The sequence below is a fragment of the Hylobates moloch genome, unplaced genomic scaffold (assembly GCF_009828535.3).
Source record: "Hylobates moloch isolate HMO894 unplaced genomic scaffold, HMol_V3 SCAFFOLD_4, whole genome shotgun sequence".
Classification (NCBI taxonomy): domain Eukaryota; kingdom Metazoa; phylum Chordata; class Mammalia; order Primates; family Hylobatidae; genus Hylobates; species Hylobates moloch.
In genome coordinates, this window is record NW_026652279.1 from 27039404 (window position 1) to 27063479 (window position 24076).

Sequence of the window (24076 nt, forward strand, 5' to 3'; positions counted from 1 at the left end):
GGGACAGGAAAGTCTCACACACATTTTTTTATTTTCATTTTTTGAGATGGAGTTTCACTCTTGTTGCCCAGGCTGGAGTGCAATGGCATGATCTTGGCTCACTGCAACCTCCGCCTCCCAGGTTCAAGTGATTCTCCTGCCTCAGCCTTCTGAGTAACTGGGATTACAGGTGCACACCACCACGCCTGGCTAATTTTTGTATATTTGGTAGAGACGGCGTTTCACCACGTTGGCCAGGCTGGTCACACACATTTTAACCACCCATCTTTGCTACAAGGGAAAAAGGCCAAACCTTGTGTGGGTGAAGAGGCAGACTCAAATGCTCCTGATACAGAGGAACGAGGCCGCTACCACTCAATCACCAATTACCATTTGCATGCTACCCAACCTGGACCTTTCCAGGGCATACTGGACCACTCCCCACTTCCTTGGGGTGCAATGAATTGCAGACAGTTTAATCCATGGGCTTTTGCTGATTCTGTTTTCTCTGCTTGGAATGCCCTTCTACACAGAGGAAGTCTTTCAAGACCCAGGTCAAAGGTTAGCTCCCCTGTGAACACTTGTTCCTTTTCTAGAGGTATAAGCAGCCATTTTAACTATCGTTAAAGGTCAGGGTTTCTTAACTTGGGTCTGCAGGTGATTATGAATAAGCTTTAGAGGGACATGTCTGTGTCTATGCCCACATATGTTACTCTGGAGGCCAGGGTCAGAGATTCCAGATTCTCAGATTCAGTGACCTCAAAAAAAGGTCTCTTTTGGCCAAGCACAGTGGCTCATGCCTGTAATCCCAGCACTTTGGGAGACTGAGGCAGGAGGATGGCTTGCGCTCACAAGTTCAAGACCAGTCTGGGCAACACAGCAAGGTATCGTCTCTAAAAAAATAATAAAAAATTTTAAAAAGCTCTTATGTGTCTCTCTCTTGTGAGAGAGAGGGCAAGGTTCACATCTCTTTCATCTTAGACTCCCTGCACTGGTCCAAGATAGACAGTCAACTGTTGGCAGAAGGTTGTTAGTGACTTACAGAGGCAACACTTTCACAGGCAAAGAAAACAGGATGGTTTAATTTGTGGAGTCAAGAGTCGTTTGTTCTTAATTACCGCACTCAACATGCAAATTATATTCACCTCTTGGTACAGAAATGGCACCCGGTCGCTTCCCTGGGACCTTTAATCCAGAAAGAATTATTCTTGGGCACCCTTATCTGTGTGTCTACCAACAACTGCGGTCTCTCCCTTCTTACAGCAATATGTAAATTCTCTTTTGTTCCAAGCAACTGGGAAATGAGGTCCTTCATCCAAAGGAGTAGCCATTTCCAGTATAGCACCACTGATTTGTCAATGGATTTGATAAGATTTGATATACTGACATCCAGATCAAGATTTTGCATTATTTATAGCCGGTCTCTGATGATCCCAAAGGCACTTTAGAATCTGGCAGTGCCTCAGGGTCACTGATTTTCGCTGGGCAGAATTAAGTGATATAGAAGGTTTGCTGAGTCTGTCCTGGCCCTGGGTATTCACTCTGAAGAGAGTTTATTTGAATAAGGTTTTGACATATTTGATCTCTATGTCTATGTAGGCTCAAAATGAACAATACAGGGAGATTCATTTTGTTCATCCATAGTTTCTAAACCTTTGGTAGTGGAAATGGTTTACTTGTGTAAAGAAAGTTAACAATACTAACAAAACTAATGGTAAAACACAGGGTGTTTGGATCCCAAGAAAACAGGAGTTTACTGTGGCTAGATGTCAGACTGACTGCACATAATCATTAGCTATAACTAACAATGCTTCCTCCGAAGACTGGGCTTCGGCTAAGATATATATATATATTTTTTTTTTTTTTTTTTTTTTAAGATGGAGTTTTACTCTGTCGCCCAGGCTGGAGCGCAGTGGCGCGATGTCAGCTCACTGCATCCTCCGCCTCCCAGGTTTAAGCAATTCTCTGCCTCAGCCTGCCAAGAAGCTGGGATTACAGGTGCCCACCACCATGCCTGGCTAATTTTTTTTGTATTTTTAGTAGAGACGGGGTTTCACCATCTTGGCCAGGCTGATCTTGAACTCCTGACCTCGTGACCCACCCGCCTCAACCTCCCAAAATCCTGGGATTACAGACGTGAGCCACTGCGCCCAGCTGAGATTTTATATATTATCAGTAGCTTGAGGTTTCCCCCTTTCTCTGACTTTCATTACTAGTCACCAGAAGGAACATTTACAACATTTTAAAAATAACAAGTTGCCCAGCATACTCCTATTTCCTCTAGTTTCAAACATAAAGGGGAACCCAGCCCAGACAAGAACAAGCCTTGCTGCATGCCTGCCAGCTCGTGCATCCTCCTTTTTATTCCAAGAGGTGCCAGCTCCAAACAAAATTACAAGGTTAAGTGCAACTCCAAGTTCCTGACACAGCTAATCCCTGCTCGGTCTTCAAAAAATAGAAGTCTGTAATTCCTTTTTGAACATGCCTTCGAAGTGGAGGTCTTTGGCCATGAGCTCTTCTTCGACATCATCTAGTGCCCACTGGTGATCCGTCAGCTCCAAAGCTTCCCACTCTGTCTGTAATGGAAGAGAACACCCAGGCAGGATGAGAGGGAATTGTTACTGACAGCTGTGGCTAACCTTTAGTGACCACTTACTCTGGGCCAAAAGCTGGAGTGAGCTATCTGCATGTATAAGCTCATTCAATCCTACAAGGGAAATGCTGCTACCCCCATCCTCTCCTCCCCCTCTTCCTGCCACCCCTCAATTTATAGATAAGGAGACTAAGGCTAAGAGGTCAAATAATTTGTTCAAGGCCACTGGCACTAGGAACTAATAGAGCTGAGATTTAAATTGTGGTCTGACTGCAAAGTCCCCAGCGCTTAACCCGTCTATCAGCTCATGCTTATTAAGCACCTTTGTGCCCCACAGTACTCTTGAGGGATGTACAACAGACAAATTAGCGCTGATTCTCAGCTCTTTAATCAAGGGACTTGCCATCTGGTTTAAATGGTGCATGGTCCACAATGCTTTGACATAAATGGCCCAGGGTATCTTCAGTGGGCCTAAGAACACTTCCTCCAACCTTATGTCCAGATACATAATGGCACTTCATTACAGTTTGTGGGAGTCCAGTAATTTTTAATCACTTTGATGGTGTGAACTAAAAAACTGTTTTTGGCATATAATCATTTAGATGTAAACTAGTAATATGTTGAGAAGAAATAAATTTGCAGAATTTTCCAAGAAATTACATTTCTCAAATACTCTATTAATCTGACTACTTTGCCTTAAATTAGAGTGTCTAAAAAATGCTTTATGAGGTGGGTGCAGTGGCATGCATCTACAGTCCCAGCTACTCTGGAGGCTGAGGCTAAGGATAGCTTGAGCCCAGGAGTTTGAGACTACCCTGGACAACCTATCTTTAGATGAGCCTAGACATAGTAATACCTCGTCTTTAAAAATAAATGAAAAAAAAAAAAAAAAAAAAAAGCTTGCAAGATGTGGTAGCTCACGCCTGTAATCCTAGCACTTTGGGAGGCCAAGGCAGGAGGATCACTTGAGGATGGGAGTTCAAGACCAGCCTGGGCAACATAGCGAGATCCCATCTCTTTACAAATTAAAAAAAAAATTAGTTGGGTGTGGTGGTGTGTGCCTGTAGTACTGGCTCCTCGTGCACCAGTACTGAGGCTGAGGTGGGAGGAATGCTTAAGTCCAGGAGTTTGAGGCTGCAGTGAGCTAGGATTGTACCACTGCACTCCAGCCTGGGTGACACAGTGAGACCCTCTCTAAATAGATAGATAGATAGATAGATAGATAGATAGATAGATAGATAGATAGATAGATAGATAGATAGATAGATAGATAGATAGATAGATAGATAGATAGATAGATAGAGCAAGCTTATTTAATGGAAATACAAATGTTAGCTCCTGAGTGAGTTTCTCAGATATAATTTACACGTCATACAATTTACCCCTTTAATGTGTACAATTTAGTGATTTTTAGTATATTCATATGTGAAACCACCACCACTATCTAATTCCAGAACACTTTTATCATAACAAAAAGAAACCGCACACCAAACAGTAGACAGTTCCCATTATTCACCTCCCACAACCTCTGGCAACTACTACTTTATCTTCCGTATCTTTTTTTCACTTATTTCTGGTCATATGTGGCCTTTTGTTATTTTCTTTCACTTAGCATGTTTTCAAGGTTCTTCCCTGTTTAACATGATTCAGTATTCCACTCTTATTTATAGCTGAATAATGCTCCATTATATATATTCTACTGTACATACAATGTACATTATATTCCAAAATATTCCATTGTTTATCCATTCATTAGATGATGGACATTTGGGTTATGTCTGCTTTTTGATTATTATGAATCATGCTCTGAACACATTCTCACATAAGTTTCTGTGTGGACATATGTTTTCAGTTCTCTTGAGTATTTACTTAAGAGTGAAATTACTGGGTCATATAGTAACTATGCTTTAACTGTTTGAGAAATAGCAGAAAAACTGTTTTCCAAAGTGGCTGTACCATAATCAACAATAGGGTTCCAATTTCTCCACATCCTTACCAACACTTGTTATTGTTCATCTTTTTTTTTTTTTTATTAATTATAACCATCTGAGTGGGCATGAAGTGGTATCTGTTTTTTTTGTTTGTTTGTTTTTTTGAGACGGAGTCTCACTCTGTCACCCAGGCTGGAGTGCAGTGGCGTGATCTCGGCTCACTGCAACCTCTGCCTCTTGGGTTTAGGCAATTCTCCTGCCTCAGCCTCCTGAGTAGCTGGGACTACAGACGCCTGCCACCACGCCTGGCTAATTTTTGTATTTTTAGTAGAGACCGGGTTTCACCATGTTGACCAAGCTGATCTTGAACTTCTGACCTTGTGATCCACCCACTTCAGCCTCCCAAAGTGCTGGGATTACAGGCGTGAGCCACCATGCCCAGCCCTCTCACTGTTTTTTAGTTGTTTATTTTTTTGAGACAAAGTGATCTCACTCTGTCACCCAGAGTGGAGTGCAGTGGCGCCATCTTGGCTCACTGCAACCTCTGCATCTGCAATGGTGCAATCTCGGCTCACTGCAACCTCCGCCTCCCAGGTTCAAGCGATTCTCATGCCTCAGCCTCCTGAGTAGCTGGGATTACAGGCATGCACCACTATGCCCAGCTCATTTTTGTATTTTTAGTAGAGATGGCATTTCACCATGTTGGCCAGGCTGGTCTCAAGCTCCTGACCTCAAATGATCTGCCTGTCTCAGCCTCCCAAAGTGCTGGGATTAAGGTGTAAGCCACTGCACCCAGCCAAATTTTTATTTTTTTATTGTGGTAAAATATATGTAACATAACATACACCACTTTTAACCATTTTAGATATAAAATTCAATGGCATTAATGACATTCACAATGTGTACCCATGTCTACTATCATTTCCAAAGTTTTATGTCCCCTTAAACAGAAAATGTGCACAGTAAGCAATTACTCCCCACTGCCCCCCATCCCATCCTCAGTAACCTCTAACCTACTTTCTTGTCTCTGTGAATTTTCCTATTCCAAATATTTTATATAAGTAATATCATACAATACTAAAAGATTTGGGAGTTTGACCCATTTGATTTCTTTTTTCGAGACAGGGTCTCGCTCTGTCACCCAAGCTGGTGTGCAGTGGCACAATCATAGCTCATTGCAGCCTCAAACTCCTCAGCTCAAGTGGTCCCCCCATCTATAGGCATGCACCACCACATTTGGCTAATTTGACCCTAATTTTTTTTTTCTTCTGCACTAACATGCCTGTTGAACCATTTGGACTTAACTTTTGTGCATGGTGTGAAATAGGTGCCCAGCTTCATTCTTTTGCATGTAGATATCCTTTTCCCAGCACCATTCGTTGAATGGAGACTATTCTTTCCCCACTGAATGGTCTTGGTACCCTCTTTGAAAATCAACTGATGATAAATAGATGTGTTTATTTCTGAACTCTCCATTTTATTCCATTGACCTATATCTCTCCTTATGCCAGTTTTTATTACTGTGCAGTTTTGATTACTACAGCTTTGTAACAGGCTTTAAAACCACGGCGTGTAAGTTCTCCAATTTTGCCAACATTTTTGCCTAGTTTGATTCCCTTGAATTTCCACATGAACTTCAGGAGCAGCTTGTCAATTTCTGCAAGAAAGGCAGGTTAAGATTTTTATAGGGATTGTGTTCAATCTGTGGATAAATTTGGAGAGTATTGCCATCTTAACAATATTAAGTCTTCCAATCTATGAACATGGATGTCTTTCCATTTATTTAAGTCTTTAATTTCTTTCAACAATGTTTTGTAATTTTTCAGTATATCAGTTTAAATCTAACAAAAGGCCATTTCTTTTTTTTTTTTTTTTTTTTTGAAGTCTCGCTCTGTCACCAGGCTGGGGTTTAGTGGTGCGTAATCTCAACTCACTGCTCCCGGGTTCAAGTGATTCTCCTGCGTCAGCCTCCCGAGTAGCTGGGACTACAGGCATGCATCACCATGCCCAGCTAATTTTTGTATTTTTAGTAGAGATGGGGTTTCACCATGTTGGCCAGGATGGTCTCTTGACCTCGTGATCTGCCCACCTCAGCCTCCCAAAGTACTGGGATTACAGGTGTTAACCACCATGCCCGGCCACGGCCATTTCTTTTGTTAGATTTGTTTCTAAATATTTTATTCCTTTTGATACTATTATAAATAAAATTGTTTTACTTTCACTTCCAATTCTTCATTACCAGTGTATAGAAACACAATTGATTTTTGTATGTTGAACTTATTTATTAGCTCTGTTAGTTTTCTTGTGGATTCTTTAGGATGATCTATATACAACACCATGCCATTTGCAAACAGAGAGAGTTTTATTTCCTTTCTAATCTGAATGATTTTTTATTTCTTTTTCTTGCCTAACTGCCCTGGCTAGTACATCCTGGACAATACTGAATAGAAGTGGCAAGAACAGACAACTTTGTCTTGTTCTTGATCTTAAAGGGAAAGCTTTCAGTCTTTCACCATTGAGTATGATGTTAGCTGTGGGTCTGTCATAGATGCCCTTTATCAGGCTGAGAAACTTCTCTTTTTTTTTTTTTTTTTTTTTTTTTTTTTGAGACGGAATCTTGGTCTGTCATCCAGGCTGGAGTGCAGTGGCACGATCTTGGCTCACTACAGCCTCCACCTCCCGGGTTCCAGTGATTCTCCTGTCTCAGCCTCCTGGGTGGCTGGGATTATAGGCACATGCCACTATGCCCAGCTCATTTTTGTATTTTTTTTTTTTTTGAGACGGAGTTTTGCTCTTGTTGCCCAGGCTGGAGTGCAATGGTGCAACCTCAGCTCATTGCAAACTCCACCTCCTGAGTTAAAGCAATTCTCCCGTCTCAGTCTCCCGAGTAACTGGGATTACAGGTGCCCACCACCATGCCCAGCAAATTTTTTTTGTATCTTTAGTAGAAAAGAGGTTTCACCATGTTGGCCAGGCTGGTCTTGAACTCCTGACCTCAGCTGATCCACCCGCCTTGGCCTCCCAAAGTGCTGGGGTTACAGGTGTGAGCCACCACACCTCGCCCATTTTTGTATTTTCAATAGAGACAGGGTTTCACCATGTTGTCCAGGCTGGTGTCGAACTCCTAACCTCAAGTGATCTGCCCACCTCGGCCTCCCAAAGTGCTGGGATTACAGGTGTGAGCCCCTGTGCCTGGCCGGAACTTCCCATCTCTTTCTAGTTTCTATCATGAAACATAGTGAGATTTTGTTCCACAAAAATCATACTAAATTTTGCAAACTCTAGAACCTTTTTGTGAAAAGGCCCTTAGTATTGTTTTTTTAATGCAATTTATATCTGATGTCTATGGGGTTCAAAAAGGTTCAAATTATTCTAAATGTTTACCTGGCACCTCCGATTGGATTATTTTACAGCATCATTGATAGTGTGGATTAAATTCTGGTGAGCATTTAAAAACCAGTAAAAGTACCAAGAATTTCCATTTACTTAATAGATGATTCTGTCTCAGGAAAAACAGACATGTAAACTATGTTTTTGCTAAGTTTAAATTAAAATGATGGAACCACACAACACTCCCTGCAAGGAAGCTATTTTTAAAATAGCTCTTGGTAACACCTTTCAGAGCATTGCTGCGGCTTTGAAAGGTGAAGGAGTATACCTTGAAAGCTTTGTTTGTGTCTGCGGGCATGGCCATGGCTGCTCCTGTCATCTGCTCCTGCATCATTCGTGATTGGTCAGCGGCTGCAGCGTAAGACACACTTACATGAGTGCCAGGACTCAGCAAGCACCCCAGCACCCAAGGGGAAGAATGAGCTTCACACAGATTAGAGAACTGGACTACGGCCTCACTGACTGGCCCTGTCACCCATTGGCTATGTGACTCTACGAAAGTCACTTTGTGTCTCCTGAAAAATGGGGATAGTAACAGCAAAAGAGATCACTAAAGGAAGCTCTAAACTTTATTTCAAATTTCAACAATAACAGCCACCAGTTATTGAGCAACTACTGTATGCCAAGTACTTCACTAAGTGCTTTGCATATTCTTCCTCATCTGTTCCTAACAACCCCACAGGTTAACTAATAAAGTCCTTATTTACAGATAAGCAAATAGAGAATTCGAAGTTAAATAACTTGTTAAGTAACTTTTCTGAAGTCCCAGCCAGTAAACAAGAGAGTAAGGATTAGTACTGGCAAGGGCTCTAGTCAATGAACTGACAAACCAGGCCTTCTTTAAGCTTTAGGTTCACAGGCTTACACTGCTGGTGCTGGATCCCTCACATGATGGTATCAGACTCTGGGGAATCAAATACTGTACCAGTCGTTGCCAGAGAGAATTGAGATCTTCAGTCTGACCCCTGGAATTTTTAAGACTCTTTCAGAATACCTCAGAAACTGAAGGAAGGAAACATTTTATTTGACTATGGTAACAAACAGTATAACCTACAAGACTTTTCTGGCTCTAACATGGATGATCCATCTATGGAAGTATTTGCTTAGTAAGCCTGACATGCTTCTTACCATTATCTTGGCCCAGAATCAGAGAGTAAATGCTCCGAAGCCCAAATACATTGAGGAAGTACCAGGATGCAGAACTCACCCTGGCAAAGCAAAAGGAAAATGGTGTGGTTAGTTATTATATCAGAGAGTAATGCAGTTCCCACTTCCCTACCACCCAAAGTTGTTCAGTGTTTGTAAAGAAGTCACCTCGGATGGGCTATATTCATCCAAAGCACAACCACAGAAGAAATACAAGTTGTTAAAGCAGTCTCACCAATACAGAACTATATTTCAAAAAATCCAAGGATGACTCCCATTCTGAATTCCATTCCCTAGAGGAAATCACAAGTGTTGGTGTCTTCCATACTTTTTTTTTTTTTTTTTTTTTTGAGACGGAGTCTCGCCCTGTCGCCCAGGCTGGAGTGCAGTGGCGCGATCTCGGCTCACTGCAACCTCTGCCACCCGGGTTCAAGAGATTCTCCTGCCTCAACCTCCTGAGTAGCTGGGACTACAGGCACACACCACCATGCCTGGCTAATTTTTATATTTTTAGTAGAGATGGGGTCTCACCATGTTGGCCAAGCTGGTCTCGAACTCCTGACCTCAAGTGATCTGCCCACCTCAGCCTCCCAAAGTGCTGAGATTACAGGCGTGAGTCACTAGGTGTGTTCCATACTTACAAGAAGGGATGAGATGTGGATTTCAGGAAATACAGTACCGAGGACTATAGCTACTGGGAGAGCCATTCCAAGTTTTGAACTATATCACTGAGGCTTCCTTTAGCCTAGGTTTCCTACTCAACCTCCATAAAATAAATATGCTTGCATATAATAAAAACTAAAAACAAAAATGAGTATGGAAAATGATAGATAAACGGAAAGATCCACACTCATTCCAACAAGTGGGTCACATAAGGGCAAGAGTCTATTCTGGTTACTCCATAGGCTGCAGGTAAGTAAATGGCCTGTCTGAATACAATGTTGCTGATCTCACCAGTGGTAATTGTACACCCAGGTTCCAGTCTCCCTTCTGTCCATGACAGCATTTTAGTCACATGCCTCTCTGGATGCTGAGAAAAGATAAATAAGCTTTTCTCCAACCCATGAAGTTTTTGTTTAGCCCAATGAGACTGGAAGGTAAAAGTAGAATAGACTCATGCTACTCATATAAGGTACAGCTTTTCTTCTCTAGCAGAACTGTGCATGGCCCAGACATCTCAGCCTCTGGCCTCTCTTGCTCCTCCCACACATCCAAGAGGGCTCTGCTCAAACCAAGTAGTCAAGATTACCACTAGTAATCCCCATTTTGTCCGTTATTCTTTTCCTCTTGTTTATGCCAGTCTTTGGGAAGCCACAGGCAAAAGAGTCTGGAGAGGCTACATGAAGCAGCATCACTAGGTTCCAGATATTGTAGCAGTATTTTCTAAGAGCTTTTCAGATTTTTAGTTTTTTTATTCTGCCATTCAAAAAAAAAATAGTGGTATTCAGAAGGAGAAATCTCTTTTTTTTTTTTGAGACAGAGTCTCGCTCTGTCACCCAGGCTGGAGTGCAGTGGCGCGATCTCGGCTCACTGCAAGCTCTGCCTCCTGGGTTCACGCCATTCTCCTGCCTCAGCCTCTCCGAGTAGCTGGGACTACAGGCGCCCGCCACCACGCCCGGCTAATTTTTTGTATTTTTAGTAGAGACGGGGTTTCACCGTGGTCTCGATCTCCTGACCTCGTGATCCACCCGCCTCGGCCTCCCAAAGTGCTGGGATTACAAGCGTGAGCCACCGCGCCCGGCCAGAAATCTCTTTTAAAAAATTATAAAGAGTGGTAAGTAACACATGGGTACTGGATTTGGACAGATTTTGTCATCAAATGTCAATTCCTATACAGGTTTCATAGGTTGCTATGAGGGTAAAATATGGAAAACGCTAAGCCCAGTGACTAGAACTAATGAAAACTATTATCATTAATAGTAATGTACTTTGGAAAAAAAATACAAACTTTCACTCTCATAAGCTCCAGGGTATTACTAAAAATGATTGCCTCGCCAGAATTCCTGGCTTAAACTTTTAACTTTCTGGAGATTGATACATCCACCCCTGCATTCTTAAGTCCCTAGTTGTGACAGAAAAGAGGTGACACATTCTTTCCTTTTGCTAGACTCATGTAAAAGTTGCCATAAACCACCCATGGCATTTTGAGTGGAGTTTCAATGAAAAAAACAAACAAAAAACAAACAAAAAAACAACTTTGGCTGGGCGTGGCGGCTCATGCCTGTAATCCCAGCACTATGGGAGGCCGAGGCAGGTGGATAACTTGAGGTCAGTAGTTCGAGACCAGCCTGGCCAACATGGTGAAACCCTGTCTCCACAAAACATAAAAAAATCACTTGGATGTGGTGGTACACTTCTGTAATCCAAGTACTCGGGAGGCTGAGGCAGGAGAATCACTTGAACCTAGGAGGTGGAGGTTGCAATGATATCGCACCACTGCACTCCAAGCTAGGCGACAGAGTGAGACTCCATCTTGGAAAAAAAAAAAAAAAAAAACCTTTAAAAACCAATTCCAATGAAGTATGCAAATTAGAAAGCCTCATCTTTTTTTTTTTTTTTTGAGACGGAGTCTCACTCTGTCACCCAGGCTGGAGTGCAGTGGTGCCATCTCAGCTCACTGCAAGCTCCGCCTCCTGGGTTCATGCCATTCTCCTGCCTCAGCCTCCTGAGTAGCTGGGACTAGAGGCACCCGTCACCACGCCCGGCTAACTTTTTGTATTTTTAGTAGAGATGGGGTTTCACTGTGTTAGCCAGGATGGTCTCGATCTGACCTTGTGATCTGCCCGCCTCGGCCTCCCAAAGTGCAGGATTATAGGTGTGAGCCACTGCACCCAGCCAGAAATCCTCATCTTTTTTTTTTTTTTTTTTGAGGGAAGTTTATTCAATAGGATAAGTCTTTATTTTTTATTTTTTATTTTTATTATTCTACTTTAGGTTTTAGGGTACATGTGCAGGGACACTGGTTTTAGATTTTGGTTTGTGTGGTTTTTGTTTTCATTTTTTTTTTTTTTTGAGATGGAGTCTTGCTCTGTCGCCCAGGCTGCAGTGCAGTGGCGCAATCTCAGCTCACTGCAAGCTCCACCTCCTGGGTTCACACCATTCTCCTGCCTCAGCCTCCCGAGAAGCTGGGACTACAGGCGCCCGCCACCACGCCTGGCTAATTTTTTACATTTTTAGTAGAGACGGGGTTTCACCGTGTTAGCCAGAATGGTCTCGATCTCTTGACCTCATGATCTGCCCACCTCGGCCTCCCAAAGTGCTGGGATTACAGGTATGAGCCACTGCGCCCGGCCTGTTTTCGTTTTCTTGAGACGGGGTCTTACTCTGTTGTCCAGGCTGGTCTCAAACTCCTAGGCTCAAGTGATCCTCCTGCCTTGGCCTCCCAAAGTGTGGTTTGTGTTTTTATTAAACAAAAGAAAGTTCTTACCAGGATGCATCTAATGTGAGTAACTCGATTCCTTGCTGTAACATAGGCTTAAAACGGAGGGTCAGTGGAAATGGGACCTTGGCTGCAGAGAAGAAAAAGTTCACAATCACTCTGAGCTGTTTTATTTTTAGAATAAGTGTGAATCTTTCTCAGAGGAAGTGGGAACTCTGTGCCACAGAGCTTTTGGAAAACGACTTCCACAAGGAAATCTGTGGCAATTTCTGAAGAAAAGACAGTCAAAATGCCACTCTGCTCTAGTTTCCCTGCATAATACCTGCCTCTAGCTTACTGAGGAAGCAGGGACTCAAACTGAGCTGTGACCTGAAATTTGGAAAAAACTTGCACCAATCTGTCAAACTCTAAGTGGAATACATAAGCATAGAACTATATTAATAAGAAACCAAATTTATTAAAATCAAATCAACTTATAAACAAATAGAAAACTCACCCTAACACCTAGCAAATGAAGTCAAAATAGAAATACGCTTCCCTTTATCCTGCTCAACGAGAATACCGTATTAGTTTTGGAAGTAAGCTAGCAAGTCACTTGCTTGAATCTAATCTGGCCAAAAAGCATCCACATCATGAACTTAGGATCATTTTTGGGCAAAAGCTGTAAAAGTCATCACATATTAAATTTTTTGTTCAAGGACTATTACCAGTTTACAAAAGAAAACACAGGACCTGAGATATTAGTGTCTCAGTAGCACTTGAATTTCTCTGGATAACATGAAGTCGGCTGGGTCTGTAACTTACTTGTGACAAAGCCTGAGAATGTCATGTTGATCCATCCACCAATAAGAATCATAGGGAGGACATTTGTTACATTCCCTTTCATCATGTCTGTCAACATAGTAGGATCTAAGACAAAAGCACAAACAAGAAACCACTAAGTTTTACCTCTGTTGCTGGGGACTTTCTCCTGATTTTCTGTAAAAAAAAATTTTTTTTTTTTTTGAGAAGGAGTCTTGCTCTGTCACCCAGGCTGGAGTGCAGTAGTGCGATCTCAGCTCACTGCAAGCTCCACCTCCCAGGTTCACACCATTCTCCTGCCTCAGCCTCCTGAGTAGATGGGACTACAGGCGCCCGCCACCACGCCCAGCTAACTTTTTGTATTTTTAGTAGAGACGGGGTTTCACCATGTTAGCCAGGATGGTTTCGATCTCCTGACCTTGTGATCCGCCCGCCTCGGCCTCCCAAAGTGCTGGGATTACAGGCGTGAGCCACTGCACCTGGCCCCAATTTTCTATAAATTTTTAATGTACTTGATAATTAAAATAAGTTTATTGTAAAAAAAAAATCAAACGACATAAAAATGTATGATGTAGATAGTTCTTTTAAGCCCATTCTCTAAACACTTAACTATTTGTTGTATATCCTTCCATCTTTCTCTCTACATATAAACATTATAAATTTTATGTATATAATAATAAGCATAGTATATCCTTTCTGTATGTGTGTGTGTGTATATATATATATATATACATATATATATATACTATTCTTATTAATATATTGTGGGTGCTATTTCCACACTGGTATAATAGCTCCCTCTCAATATTTTGTTTTTGTTTTTGTTTGTTGAGACAGAGTCTCGCTCTGTCACCCAGGCTGGAGTGCAGTGGCGTGATCTCGGCTTACTGCAAGCTCCGCCTCCCAGGTTCATGCCATTCTCCTGCCTCAACCTCCCGAGTAGCTGGACTACAGGCACCTGCCACCACACCTGGCTAATTTTTTGTATTTTTAGTAGAGATGAGATTTCACTGTGTCAGCCAGGATGGTCTCGATCTCCTGAACTCGTGATCCGTCTGCTTCGGCCTTCCAAAGTGTTGGGATTACAGGCGGGAGCCACCATGCCCGGCCTTTTTTTTTTTTTTTTTTTTGAGACAGAGTCTCCTCTGTCGCCCAGGCTGGAGTGCAGTAGCATGATCTCAGCTCACTGCAACCTCCGCCTCCCAGGTTCAAGTGATTCTCTTGCCTCAGCCTCCTAAGTAGCTGGGATTACAGGTACACACCACCATGCCCAGCTAATTTTTGTATTTTTAGTAGAGACTGGGTTTCACCATGTTGGCCAGACTGGTCTTGAACTCGTGACTGACCTCAAGTGATCTGCCTGCCTCGGTCTCCCAAAGTGCTGGGATTACAGGCGTCAGCCACCGTACCCAGTCTCAAAATGTTTAATGTCTGCATAGGATTCCACGGTGTGGTCACACCAATCACTTTTGAGTAGACCTATCGATTGTTTCCATTGTTTTTGCCAGTAAACGATAAATGATGCTGCTGACAATTATCTTACACATACGCCCGCGTGTTTATGTGTTTCTATAAGAGAACTTCTTAGAATTTCTAGGTCCAAGGATTTGTACATTTAAAATTGATAGATATTGTCAGACTGTCAGCAAGGCTCCACCTCTTGCCACTCCTGCCAATGGTGAGGGAGCCTAACTTCCTCGACCTTGACAATAGTGGATCCTGACAATTTTTTCAATCTTTTGACAGCTTACTGGGCTAAATAAAAAAAAAAGGATATCTTGGCTGGGCACGGTGGCTCACACCTGTAATCCCAGCACTTTGGGAGGCCAAGGAGGGCGGATCACGAGGTCAGGAGATCGAGACCATCCTAACACGGTGAAACCCCATCTCAAAAATACAAAAAATTAGCCGGGCATGGTGGCGGGCGCCTGTAATCCCAGCTACTCGGGAGGCTGAGGCAGGAGAATCGCGCGAACCCGGGAGGCGGAGCCTGCAGTGAGCCGAGATCGCGCCACTGCACTCCAGCCTGGGTGAGAGAGCGAGACTCCCTTCTGAAGAAAAAAAAAAAAGATATCTTGTTTTAATTGATATTCCATGGATTATTAGTGAGGTCAAGTAACTTTTCATATATTTAATGGTCTTTTGTTTCTTGTAAATTTTCTTAAAAACTTGTTAAAAAATTAACTCCATACAACCTTAGTCATTTAAAAGAAATTAATTATAATACCTTCCATATGGGTTTAAAATAGCTGGCTATCTCACCTAAAGAAGTGAATAGTACTAAAATGAGAGGACAGTCAACACAGAACCACAAATTACTTTGTTTTACTTTTATTTATTTTTATTTTTATTTTTCGGAGATGGGAGTCTTGCTCTGTCGCCCAGGCTAGAGTGCAGTGATGTGACCTCGGCTCACTGCAACCTCCACCTCCCAGGTTCAAGCAATTTCCTGCCTCAGCCTCTGGAGTAGCTGGGACTACAGGCACTGCCACCACGCCTGGCTAATTTTTGTATTTTTAGTAGAGACGGGGTTTCACCACGTAAACCAGGCTGGTGTTGAACTCCTGACCTCAGGCAATCCGCCTGCCTCGGCCTCCCAAAAATGCAAGGATTACAGGCATGAGCCACCACACCTAGCCTGTTTTACTTCTAACGTGCTGTATTTTTTACATGACTGGGATCAGTGGAAGTAGAAAATGTTAGAGCCAAAACTGTAGGGTAGACCAAACAATCACATCTAACAACAAAATCAACAAAATGGCACATCTTGGAAGTACTGCACTCTTCCTCATTTAGGCAGAAGCTGGGCAGCCACCTGTCGGAAGGGGATCCAGGCACTGGGTGAGAGCAGGCTGGAATGCTTTTCCAACTGTGCTCCCTAGAATCCTGGGTCCCTAGAACAGCAATAAGGAGAGACCCAGGGACAATAGCTCTGGCCTCCTCCCCACTCCATCAGCTGAGAACTATTTTTTTTTTAATCCACTTTATACATTGGGGTTCTCAGAAAATCTAACTGAAAAAGAGAATTCCACTTCCATAGATCCCTGTATCAGATGATTTCTAAGGTCTAAGATTACTATCTTCTGCAATTTAACATTTAAATAAAATGACACCCTCCCTGCCCACCCCACCCCACTCAAATACCCATGTTAAAAATCTTCCTTAAAGATGAGTGAAGGGAACAAACATACCAGTCATAGGAGAAGGTGGCACTACCTTCCTTTTAGTTTTTTTGAAAAATCCATCCTCTGGATTGTTGAAATAATATTTTCGTGTCAAGAAAGACTATTAAAAAAAAAAAAGGGTTTTAAGTCTAAGAACTATATGACACAGCAAATTGTCAAATTACTCCCCAGGGGCTTAGTCAGAAGGCCTTTAGGATATATTGTTCCACTCAGAGCTGTCAGCCTACTTGGCAGGCGACCTGACACTTTAGCTGAGTCACATTTAAAAACAATTTCCTAAGAAGGGTGAGGTCACCATGACAGCAAACACCACCAGGCCACAGCTTAATTACTAAGTTGCCAACCTTTAGCTTTTCCCAGAGCCCCCTTATAAAACATTCAGATATCTACTGCCCAACAGTGAATCGTGGAGCTTTTTAATAAAAGATAAATGAGTACCTGTTTGGGAATGTATTTTCCATTTTCCCTGAGGACTCTGCTTCGAATTAGGACTTGACTGAAAAATACAACCAACACAATGAGATTTTAAAAAGTGAAACACTAGAAGAAAATGGGAGAGTCAAGTAGAAGACCTATTTAAACACAAGAGAGGGCCTATTTGGCAACAGCTCTGTGTGGAAACTTTCCAAAATACAAGTATCTTTAAAACCAACGTAAACTTATTTAACCTAACAATTAGGTTTTCAGAAAAGTATTTTTCAAAAGTGACTGTGTTTCTGAACACATAAATATTTCAGAGGAAGGTACATTTGGGACATTACATTCAGCTTTTTCTTATTTGATAATAAGCTAGGAAGACACTTTCTCTGAGTGAAAAGAATAGTTGGACACTGCTCAGGAGATCTGGGGTCAGGAGAAAGGGAGAAGAGTGAGGATAAAAGAAGGAATTTCTTATTACCTACAGAGAAATGAGAACAGGCCTTGAGAGGGTTGCTATCTGATGGACAAATAGAAAATCTACCCAGAAGTCAGACTGTTAGAAAGCTCTCAGTAAACATTTATTGAATAAATAAATGAAATTACTAGGTGATCTTAAATCAACTATTAGAGCCATAGTTGATCAAGAAATATCGTGCTAGGCCAGGTGCAGTGGCTCACGCCTCTAATCTCAGCATTTTGGAAGGCAAAGGCAGGTGGATCACCTAAGCCCAGGAGTCTGAGACCAGCCTGGGCAACATAGCAAGACCCTGTCTCTAAAAAAAAAAAAACAAAAAAAACAAAAAAAAAAAACAAAAATTAGCCAGGCTGGTGGCACGTGCCTGTAGTCCTGTAGTCCCAGCTACTCAGGAGGCTGAGGTAGAAGGATCACCTGAGCCCAAGAGGCAGAGGTTGCAATGAACTGAGATGGCGCCACTGCTCTCCAGCCTGGGCAACAGTTAAGACCCTGTCTCCAAAAAAAAAAAAAAAAAGAATACAGTGTTATGCAACAAATGGGTGTTGCTAAGACACAAATGACAAAACAGAGATCAAAATATTAATTTTTTTCTAGGTACTCAAAAGTTCATTAAAGGAGGAAAAGGGGAAAAGGCCCTTAAAGTAATGGAAATAGTCTTGAAACGTGAAAAAAAATTATGAACAGAAATGAACACAGTAAAACCTGTGCTTGGTAGGGGCCACGCGGTGGCTCACATCTGTAATCCCAGCACTTTGGGAGGCTGAGGCGGACGGATCACGAGGTCAGGAATTTGAGACCAGCCTTGCCAACATGATGAAACCCTGTCTCTACCAAAAATATAAAAATTAGCCGGGTGTGGTGGCCTGTGCCTGTAATCCCAGCTACTCCAGAGGCTAAGGCAGGAGAATCGCTTGAACCCGGAAGGTGGGGGGTTGCAGTGAGCCCAGACGACGCCATTGCACTACAGCCTGGAGCGGGACTCCGTCTCAAACAAACAAACAAACAAAAAAACTGTGCTTGGCTTCCTATCTCTACTCAATACAAACCACTTGTTCTAAACAGTCAGTACCCCGGGGTCTCCCTTGTCACACTACACATATTCTAGTTTCTCCACATGCTGGGAATGTTCCAGTGCCCTTTCCTTTCCAAGTTCTACTCCATCATGCCTTAACACCTTCTTCAAGCCTCAGCATCTCCACGAAACTTTTCCCAATGCCTGGAGCCCTCATGGAATTCTCTCTGCTTCCTCCTCCTGAGCTCATTATGCTATACAGTTCTCTACTTTATCTACACGGCTATAGAGGCAACATGTAATACATTCTGCTCCCTGGGTGCTAGTCTAAAGATACTCAAAAGTGTGGTGAATGCTAGTCTGTGATAAGCACAGACACTGTGAGTAAGGATTTAGAGACTTTTATAATAATTTGACATTGTCACAACATCCAAATACATGATCAAAATATTTTACAAAAGTATTAGCCTATAAGAGATTAGAAATTTAAAAAACAAAAAACCCCAAAACTGGTCCTTCACCATTGACAGTATAAGAAGCACTGGGTCTAGAGTAATGGGTAAAAACTTAAGCTCTGGAGTTGAACGCATGGGTTCAATCCCATCTCTGCCACTTATTAGCCATGTGATCTTGAGCAAGTCACTTAAATTCCCTAAGTCTCTATTCATATTCTGTACAAGGGTAGATTTATTCCTTCATTGAACAAATATTTCTTGAACTTCTAAGTGCCAGGTGACATGAAGAACGGTGATCAAAATACAAATATCTTATGATGGTCAAAGTCTAGTGAGGGAGAAAGACATTAACCAAATAACCAGAGGAATAAATGTGAAATTCAATTATCATGTCCTAGAGAGAGATGGATGGTATTGCAAGAGTGCATAACCAGGAGGTGCTAGAGTCTGGGAAGTCAAGGTCTGAGATTTGGGTTTGCTGAGGATGTAGGATTAAGCTGGACTCTTCGGGATGAGTGAGGATTACCTTGGCAAAGTGCTGGTGTAAACAAAATGGGCAAAAGCCTCACAGAAGTAAACACTCTGCTTCTGAGGACCTGAGAAAAGGCCATATGACTGGAAGAAAGAGAACTACAGAAAATGTGAAAACAAGACTTGAGAGGTGTGCAAGAGCCAGACTATACAAAATCATGTGGTCACACTGTATTTTTTTTTTGTTTGAGATGGAATCTCACTCTGTCTCCCAGGCTGAACTACAGTGGTGCAATCCCAGCTCAGTGCAATATCTGCCTCCCAGTTCACACGATTCTCCTGCCTCAGCTTCCCGAGTAGCTGGGATTACAGGCATGTCCCACCATGCTCGCGTTATTTTTTGTATTTCTAGTAGAGATGGGGTTTCACCGTGTTAGCCAGGATGGTCTCAATCTCCTGACCTCGTGATCTGCCTGCCTTGGCCTCCCAAAAGTGCTGGGATTACAGGTGTGAGCCACCGTGCCCTGCTGCTAATGGACATTTATAGTATATTTAGAAAAATGTTTTATACCGCTGGGTATGCCTATACCCAGTGGCTCATGCCTATAATCCCAGCATTTTGGAAGGCCGAGATGGAAGGATCACTTGAGCCCAGGAGTTTGAGACCAGCCTGGGCAACGGAGGAGACCCTATCTTTGCAAAAAATTTAAAGATTAGTGAGCGTGGTGGCACACGCTTATAGTCCCAGCTACTCGAGAGGCTGAGGTGGGAGGACCCTTGAGCCTGAGATGTTGAGGCTGCAGTAAGCCTTGATTGTGTCAGGGCTCTCCAGCCCGGGTGACATAGCAAGACTTGTCTCTTAAAAAAAAAAAGAAAAAAAAAGTTTTACAACTGAAACACACCTTTTTCTTGGACTTAGGCCGGTTCAGCGTGTACAGCATTTTGCCCAAGTCAAATGATGACTTGATGAGGCCGAGCCACTCCATGTGAGAACTGGTATAATCCAACTACCTCATTTAAGGGATGCAGCAATTATGAGCAGAGACATTTTCTCTAGAGCAGTGGTTGGTTCTTCACGGGGGTGTTACTGCCCTCTAGGGGGCGTTATGGTAATCTGTGGAATTTTTTTTTTTTTTTTTGAGACAGAGCCTCCTTCTGTCGCCCAGGCTGGAGTGCAGTGCAGCGATCTCGGCTCTCTGTAACCTCCACTCCTTAGGTTCATGTGATTCTACTGCCTCAGCCTCCCGAGTAGCTGGGATTACAGGCACATGCCACCACGCCTGGCTAATTTTTGTATTTTTAGCAGAGATGGGGGTTCACCATGTTGGCCAGGATGGTCTCGAACCCCTGACCTTAAGAGATCTGCCCACTTCAGCCTCCCTAAGTGCTGGGATTACAAGCATGTGCTACTGTGTCCGGCTTCTTAAGGAAATGTTCTTGGCTGGGTGCAATGGCTCACACCCTGTCTCTACTAAAATACAAAAATTAGCCAGGCGTGCTGGCGCATGCCTCTAATCACAGCCACTCAAGAGGCTGAGGCAGGAGAATCACTTCAGCTGGGGAGGCAGAGGTTGCAGTGAGCCAAGATTGCACCACTGCACTCCAGCCTGGGCAACAGAGTGAGACTCTGGTCTCCAAAAAAAAAAAAAAAAAAAAGTTCTTGTAAACAGACTACACTAATTGTGAATTTCACTTTGTGGTTACAAAAGAGAGCTTTGGATCTGATATAATTCAGAACCATTGCTCTAATAGTGAACCATGGGCAGAAAATTGTGGCAGAGAATCTATGACAGCAGGAATCATGGTTGAAGAGGGTTTAACCTGGGAGTGAGACTGATCTGAGTTCAAGTACAGGCACAATATTTCTCTACTTTGAGAAGACTGCTTAACTTTTCCAGGCTCCCTGGAATTGTAAAAATGGGTTTAGGAGTATCTGCTTCAGTGCTAATGTAAGGCTAAAATAAGAAAAATTTACAGGTGCCAAAAAATGCTAAATGTCTGAGCTTTCCCCACTTCGCATTTTTTCTACAGCCTTTCTTTCTGTGGTAAATACACTTTTTTTTTTTTTTTTGAGAGGAAGTCTCGCTCTGTCGCCAGGCTGGAGTGCAGTGGCGTGATCTCAGCTCACCGCAACCTCTGCCTCCCGGGTTCAAGCGATTCTCCTGCCTCAGCCTCCCGAGTAGCTGGGACTACAGGCATGTGCCATCACGCCCAGCTAATTTTTGTATTTTTAGTAGAGACAGGGTTTCACCATGTTGGCCGGGATGGTCTCAATCTCTTGACCTCATGATCTGCCTGCCTCGGCCTCTCAAAGTGTTGGGATTACAGGCGTAAGCCACCATACCCAGCCAGTAAGTTGACTTCTTTTTTGTTTTTTTGAGACAGAGTCTTGTTCTGTCACCCAGGTTGGAGTGCAGTGGCGCAATCTTGGCTCACTGCAAACTCCGCCTCCTGGGTTCAAGCAATTCCACTGCCTCAGCCTCCCGAGTAGCTGGGACTGCAGGCACCCAGCAAACCACACTCAGCCAATTTTCTGTATTTTTAGTAGAGACGAGGTTTCACCGTGTTAGCCAGGATGGTCTCGATCTCCTGACCTCGTGATCCGCCCACTTCGGCCTCCCAAAGTGCTGGGATTACAGGCGTGAGCCACTGTGCCCGTCCAGTAAGCTGACTTCTTAAGGTTCACTTCAGGGTGGGGTGCTGGCTCTGGTCAGTTCTGAAACTAATGCTACAGAAAGATAAAGTGATCGCTGTGGTATAGTGGAAAAAGCCCAACACCAGAAGGCTTGGTGTGAAGTCCTCAATGTCACCCTGTGTGACCATGGAACTTGTGAAAGCCTCTGTTTCTATAAAATGAGACAATATGTACCTTATAGAGTTGCTTTGAGTTTTAAATAAGTTAATGAATATAAGTGCTTCACATAGTACCTGATATAGAGTAAATGGTTATTATTCTTCTTGGCATAATTGGGAAGAACTAACTGAAAATGTTACAGTAGTGCTTCCTAAACTTCAGTCACTCTCATGCCATGTTAGAATTTTTGTCCAGCGCTTGTATCATTACATATTTAATACTTTTTATATATCAACTTTTTCCCCAACTATATGATTTTAAAGGAATCTTTAAATTACCAGCAAATGGAAATCCAGTATTGTCACAAAAAAGAAAATAACTTAAGTACAGCAGAAACAAAACAACATTATTAAATTTTAACTAGATACTGTTACCTGTGAAAAGTTCTTAGCCTGAGGCTTACTCTCTTTATTAAAACGAGAAATTAATGTGAGAGAGAGGTGCTAAAGATATAGTAGCACTTACCTGAGATGGTTTCTGGAAGTAATCAGAACTGACTGAAAATTGCTTGTTTTTCTAAGAGACAAGGTCTCATTATGTTGCCCAGGCTGGTCTCCAACAATCCTCCTGCCTCAGCATCCCAAGTAGCTGGGAGAAAACTATTACTTTAATATGAGGGGGTACATGTCTAGATAACCACCTATAATTATCTCAAATTCCATTATCTGTATACAAATATTGCAACGAGGGGCTGGTCGCGATGGCTCACACCTGTAATCCCAGCACTTTGGGAGGCCAAGGTAGCTGGATCACCTGAGGTCAAGAGTTTGAGAACAGCCTGGCCAAGATGGTGAAACCCTGTCTCTACTAAAAATATAAAAATTAGTCGGGTGTGGTGGTGCGGGCCTGTAATCCCAGCTACTCGGGAGGCTGAGGCAGGAGAATCGCTTGAACCTGGGAGGCATGGGCTGCAGTGAGCTGAGATGACGCCACCGCACTCCAGCCTGGGCAACGAGAGCGAAACTCCGTCTCAAAAATAAGCAAATAAATAGATAAATAAATACTGCAATGAAATATGTGAGGAAGTTGCTTCCACTCTGGGGCGGGGGGGGGAATAATTACAATTCCTTACATCTCTAACGGCAGTTTTACAGACTGCAAAGCGCTTTGGTACTTGGCATCTCAGCTGACAGTCCCACCAGGCCCGACGCCTGGAACAGTAATTTGGTAGAATGCAGATTACCACACTCACTTGACTGGATGTTACAAAGACTAAAAGCTGTAACGCACCTGGCACTCTTCTCAACAAAAGGGTGGGATGGGATAGTTCATAGGTAAACCCACCGAGGGTTGGTGACTAACCTAAAGTATTAACAGTACTGTTTTTTTCAACACTCAATACGTTAGATCCTGTGCTAAGGGCTTTATAGACATCACCTAATTTGATTCCTACCTGTCTATGAAACACGTACTGTTATCATCCCCATTTCACAGAGGACAAAAGTGAAACATAGAGGTAACGGGTAAGGTCACCCTGTCAGTGGGGGCGCGACGTGAACCTAGGCAAATTGACACAACTCCTACGCTTTCTTGCCCAAGGTCACGGCGGTGTGAGGTAGGCTGGAGAAGGGAGGGCGCTGACCTGTCAGATACTTGTTCCTGGGTGAGCTTCTTGTCGCTCTGCAGCAGGATGGACACGTAGTGCCGGATCATACCTACGAAGAAAGTGATGATAACGATGGGTAGGACCACCCAGAGGCGGATGTTGGAGTCGAGCAACAGTTCTGGCCCTGCCATCTTCACTGAAAGCTGGCTCCCAGTCTGGAATGGGCGAGCTTCTCTTCTCCGAGGCGCAGTTGCTTCTCTTCCGCTTCGCGTCCGGGCCTTCTCACGCCCCTTTGCCCGGGTACCCCAGAACTCTCCTGTAACCGTGAGCCCAGCTTACTGCCTTCAGCTGGGCTGCCTGGCCTCCCACTTCCGGCGCGAAAGTTGACGTCATGTCGTGGCGCGCTTCGGTGGCGTCAGAGCGGCGTCGGGCCTGGCGG

The 24076-nt window shown here is 43.2% G+C and overlaps 1 protein-coding gene across 1 annotated transcript; it reads right to left on the reverse strand.

Moving 5' to 3' along the window:
• Nucleotides 1-1032: 1032 nt before the first annotated feature.
• EMC3 (ER membrane protein complex subunit 3) lies at nucleotides 1033-24073 on the reverse strand. The gene is made up of 8 exons (XM_032149676.2): nucleotides 23674-24073; nucleotides 16843-16900; nucleotides 16411-16504; nucleotides 13223-13327; nucleotides 12467-12548; nucleotides 9022-9101; nucleotides 8162-8244; nucleotides 1033-2555 (listed from the first exon to the last, which is right to left on the reverse strand). Exons 1-8 carry the CDS (start codon nucleotides 23826-23828, stop codon nucleotides 2427-2429), a joined length of 786 nt encoding a protein of 261 aa, XP_032005567.1. The 5' UTR covers nucleotides 23829-24073; the 3' UTR covers nucleotides 1033-2426.
• Nucleotides 24074-24076: the final 3 nt, after the last annotated feature.

Excerpts from the sequence above, each read along its gene's own strand:
- EMC3 (XM_032149676.2), bottom strand. The coding sequence starts at position 23,828 with ATGGCAGGGCCAGAACTGTTGCTCGACTCCAACATCCGCCTCTGGGTG. Across the intron at positions 16,901-23,673 it reads CAGGAACAAGTATCTGACAG|TCAAGTCCTAATTCGAAGCA; the intron begins GTCAGCGCCCTC and ends TGTATTTTTCAG. Across the intron at positions 8,245-9,021 it reads GATTCTGGGCCAAGATAATG|CCGCTGACCAATCACGAATG; the intron begins GTAAGAAGCATG and ends CTTACGCTGCAG.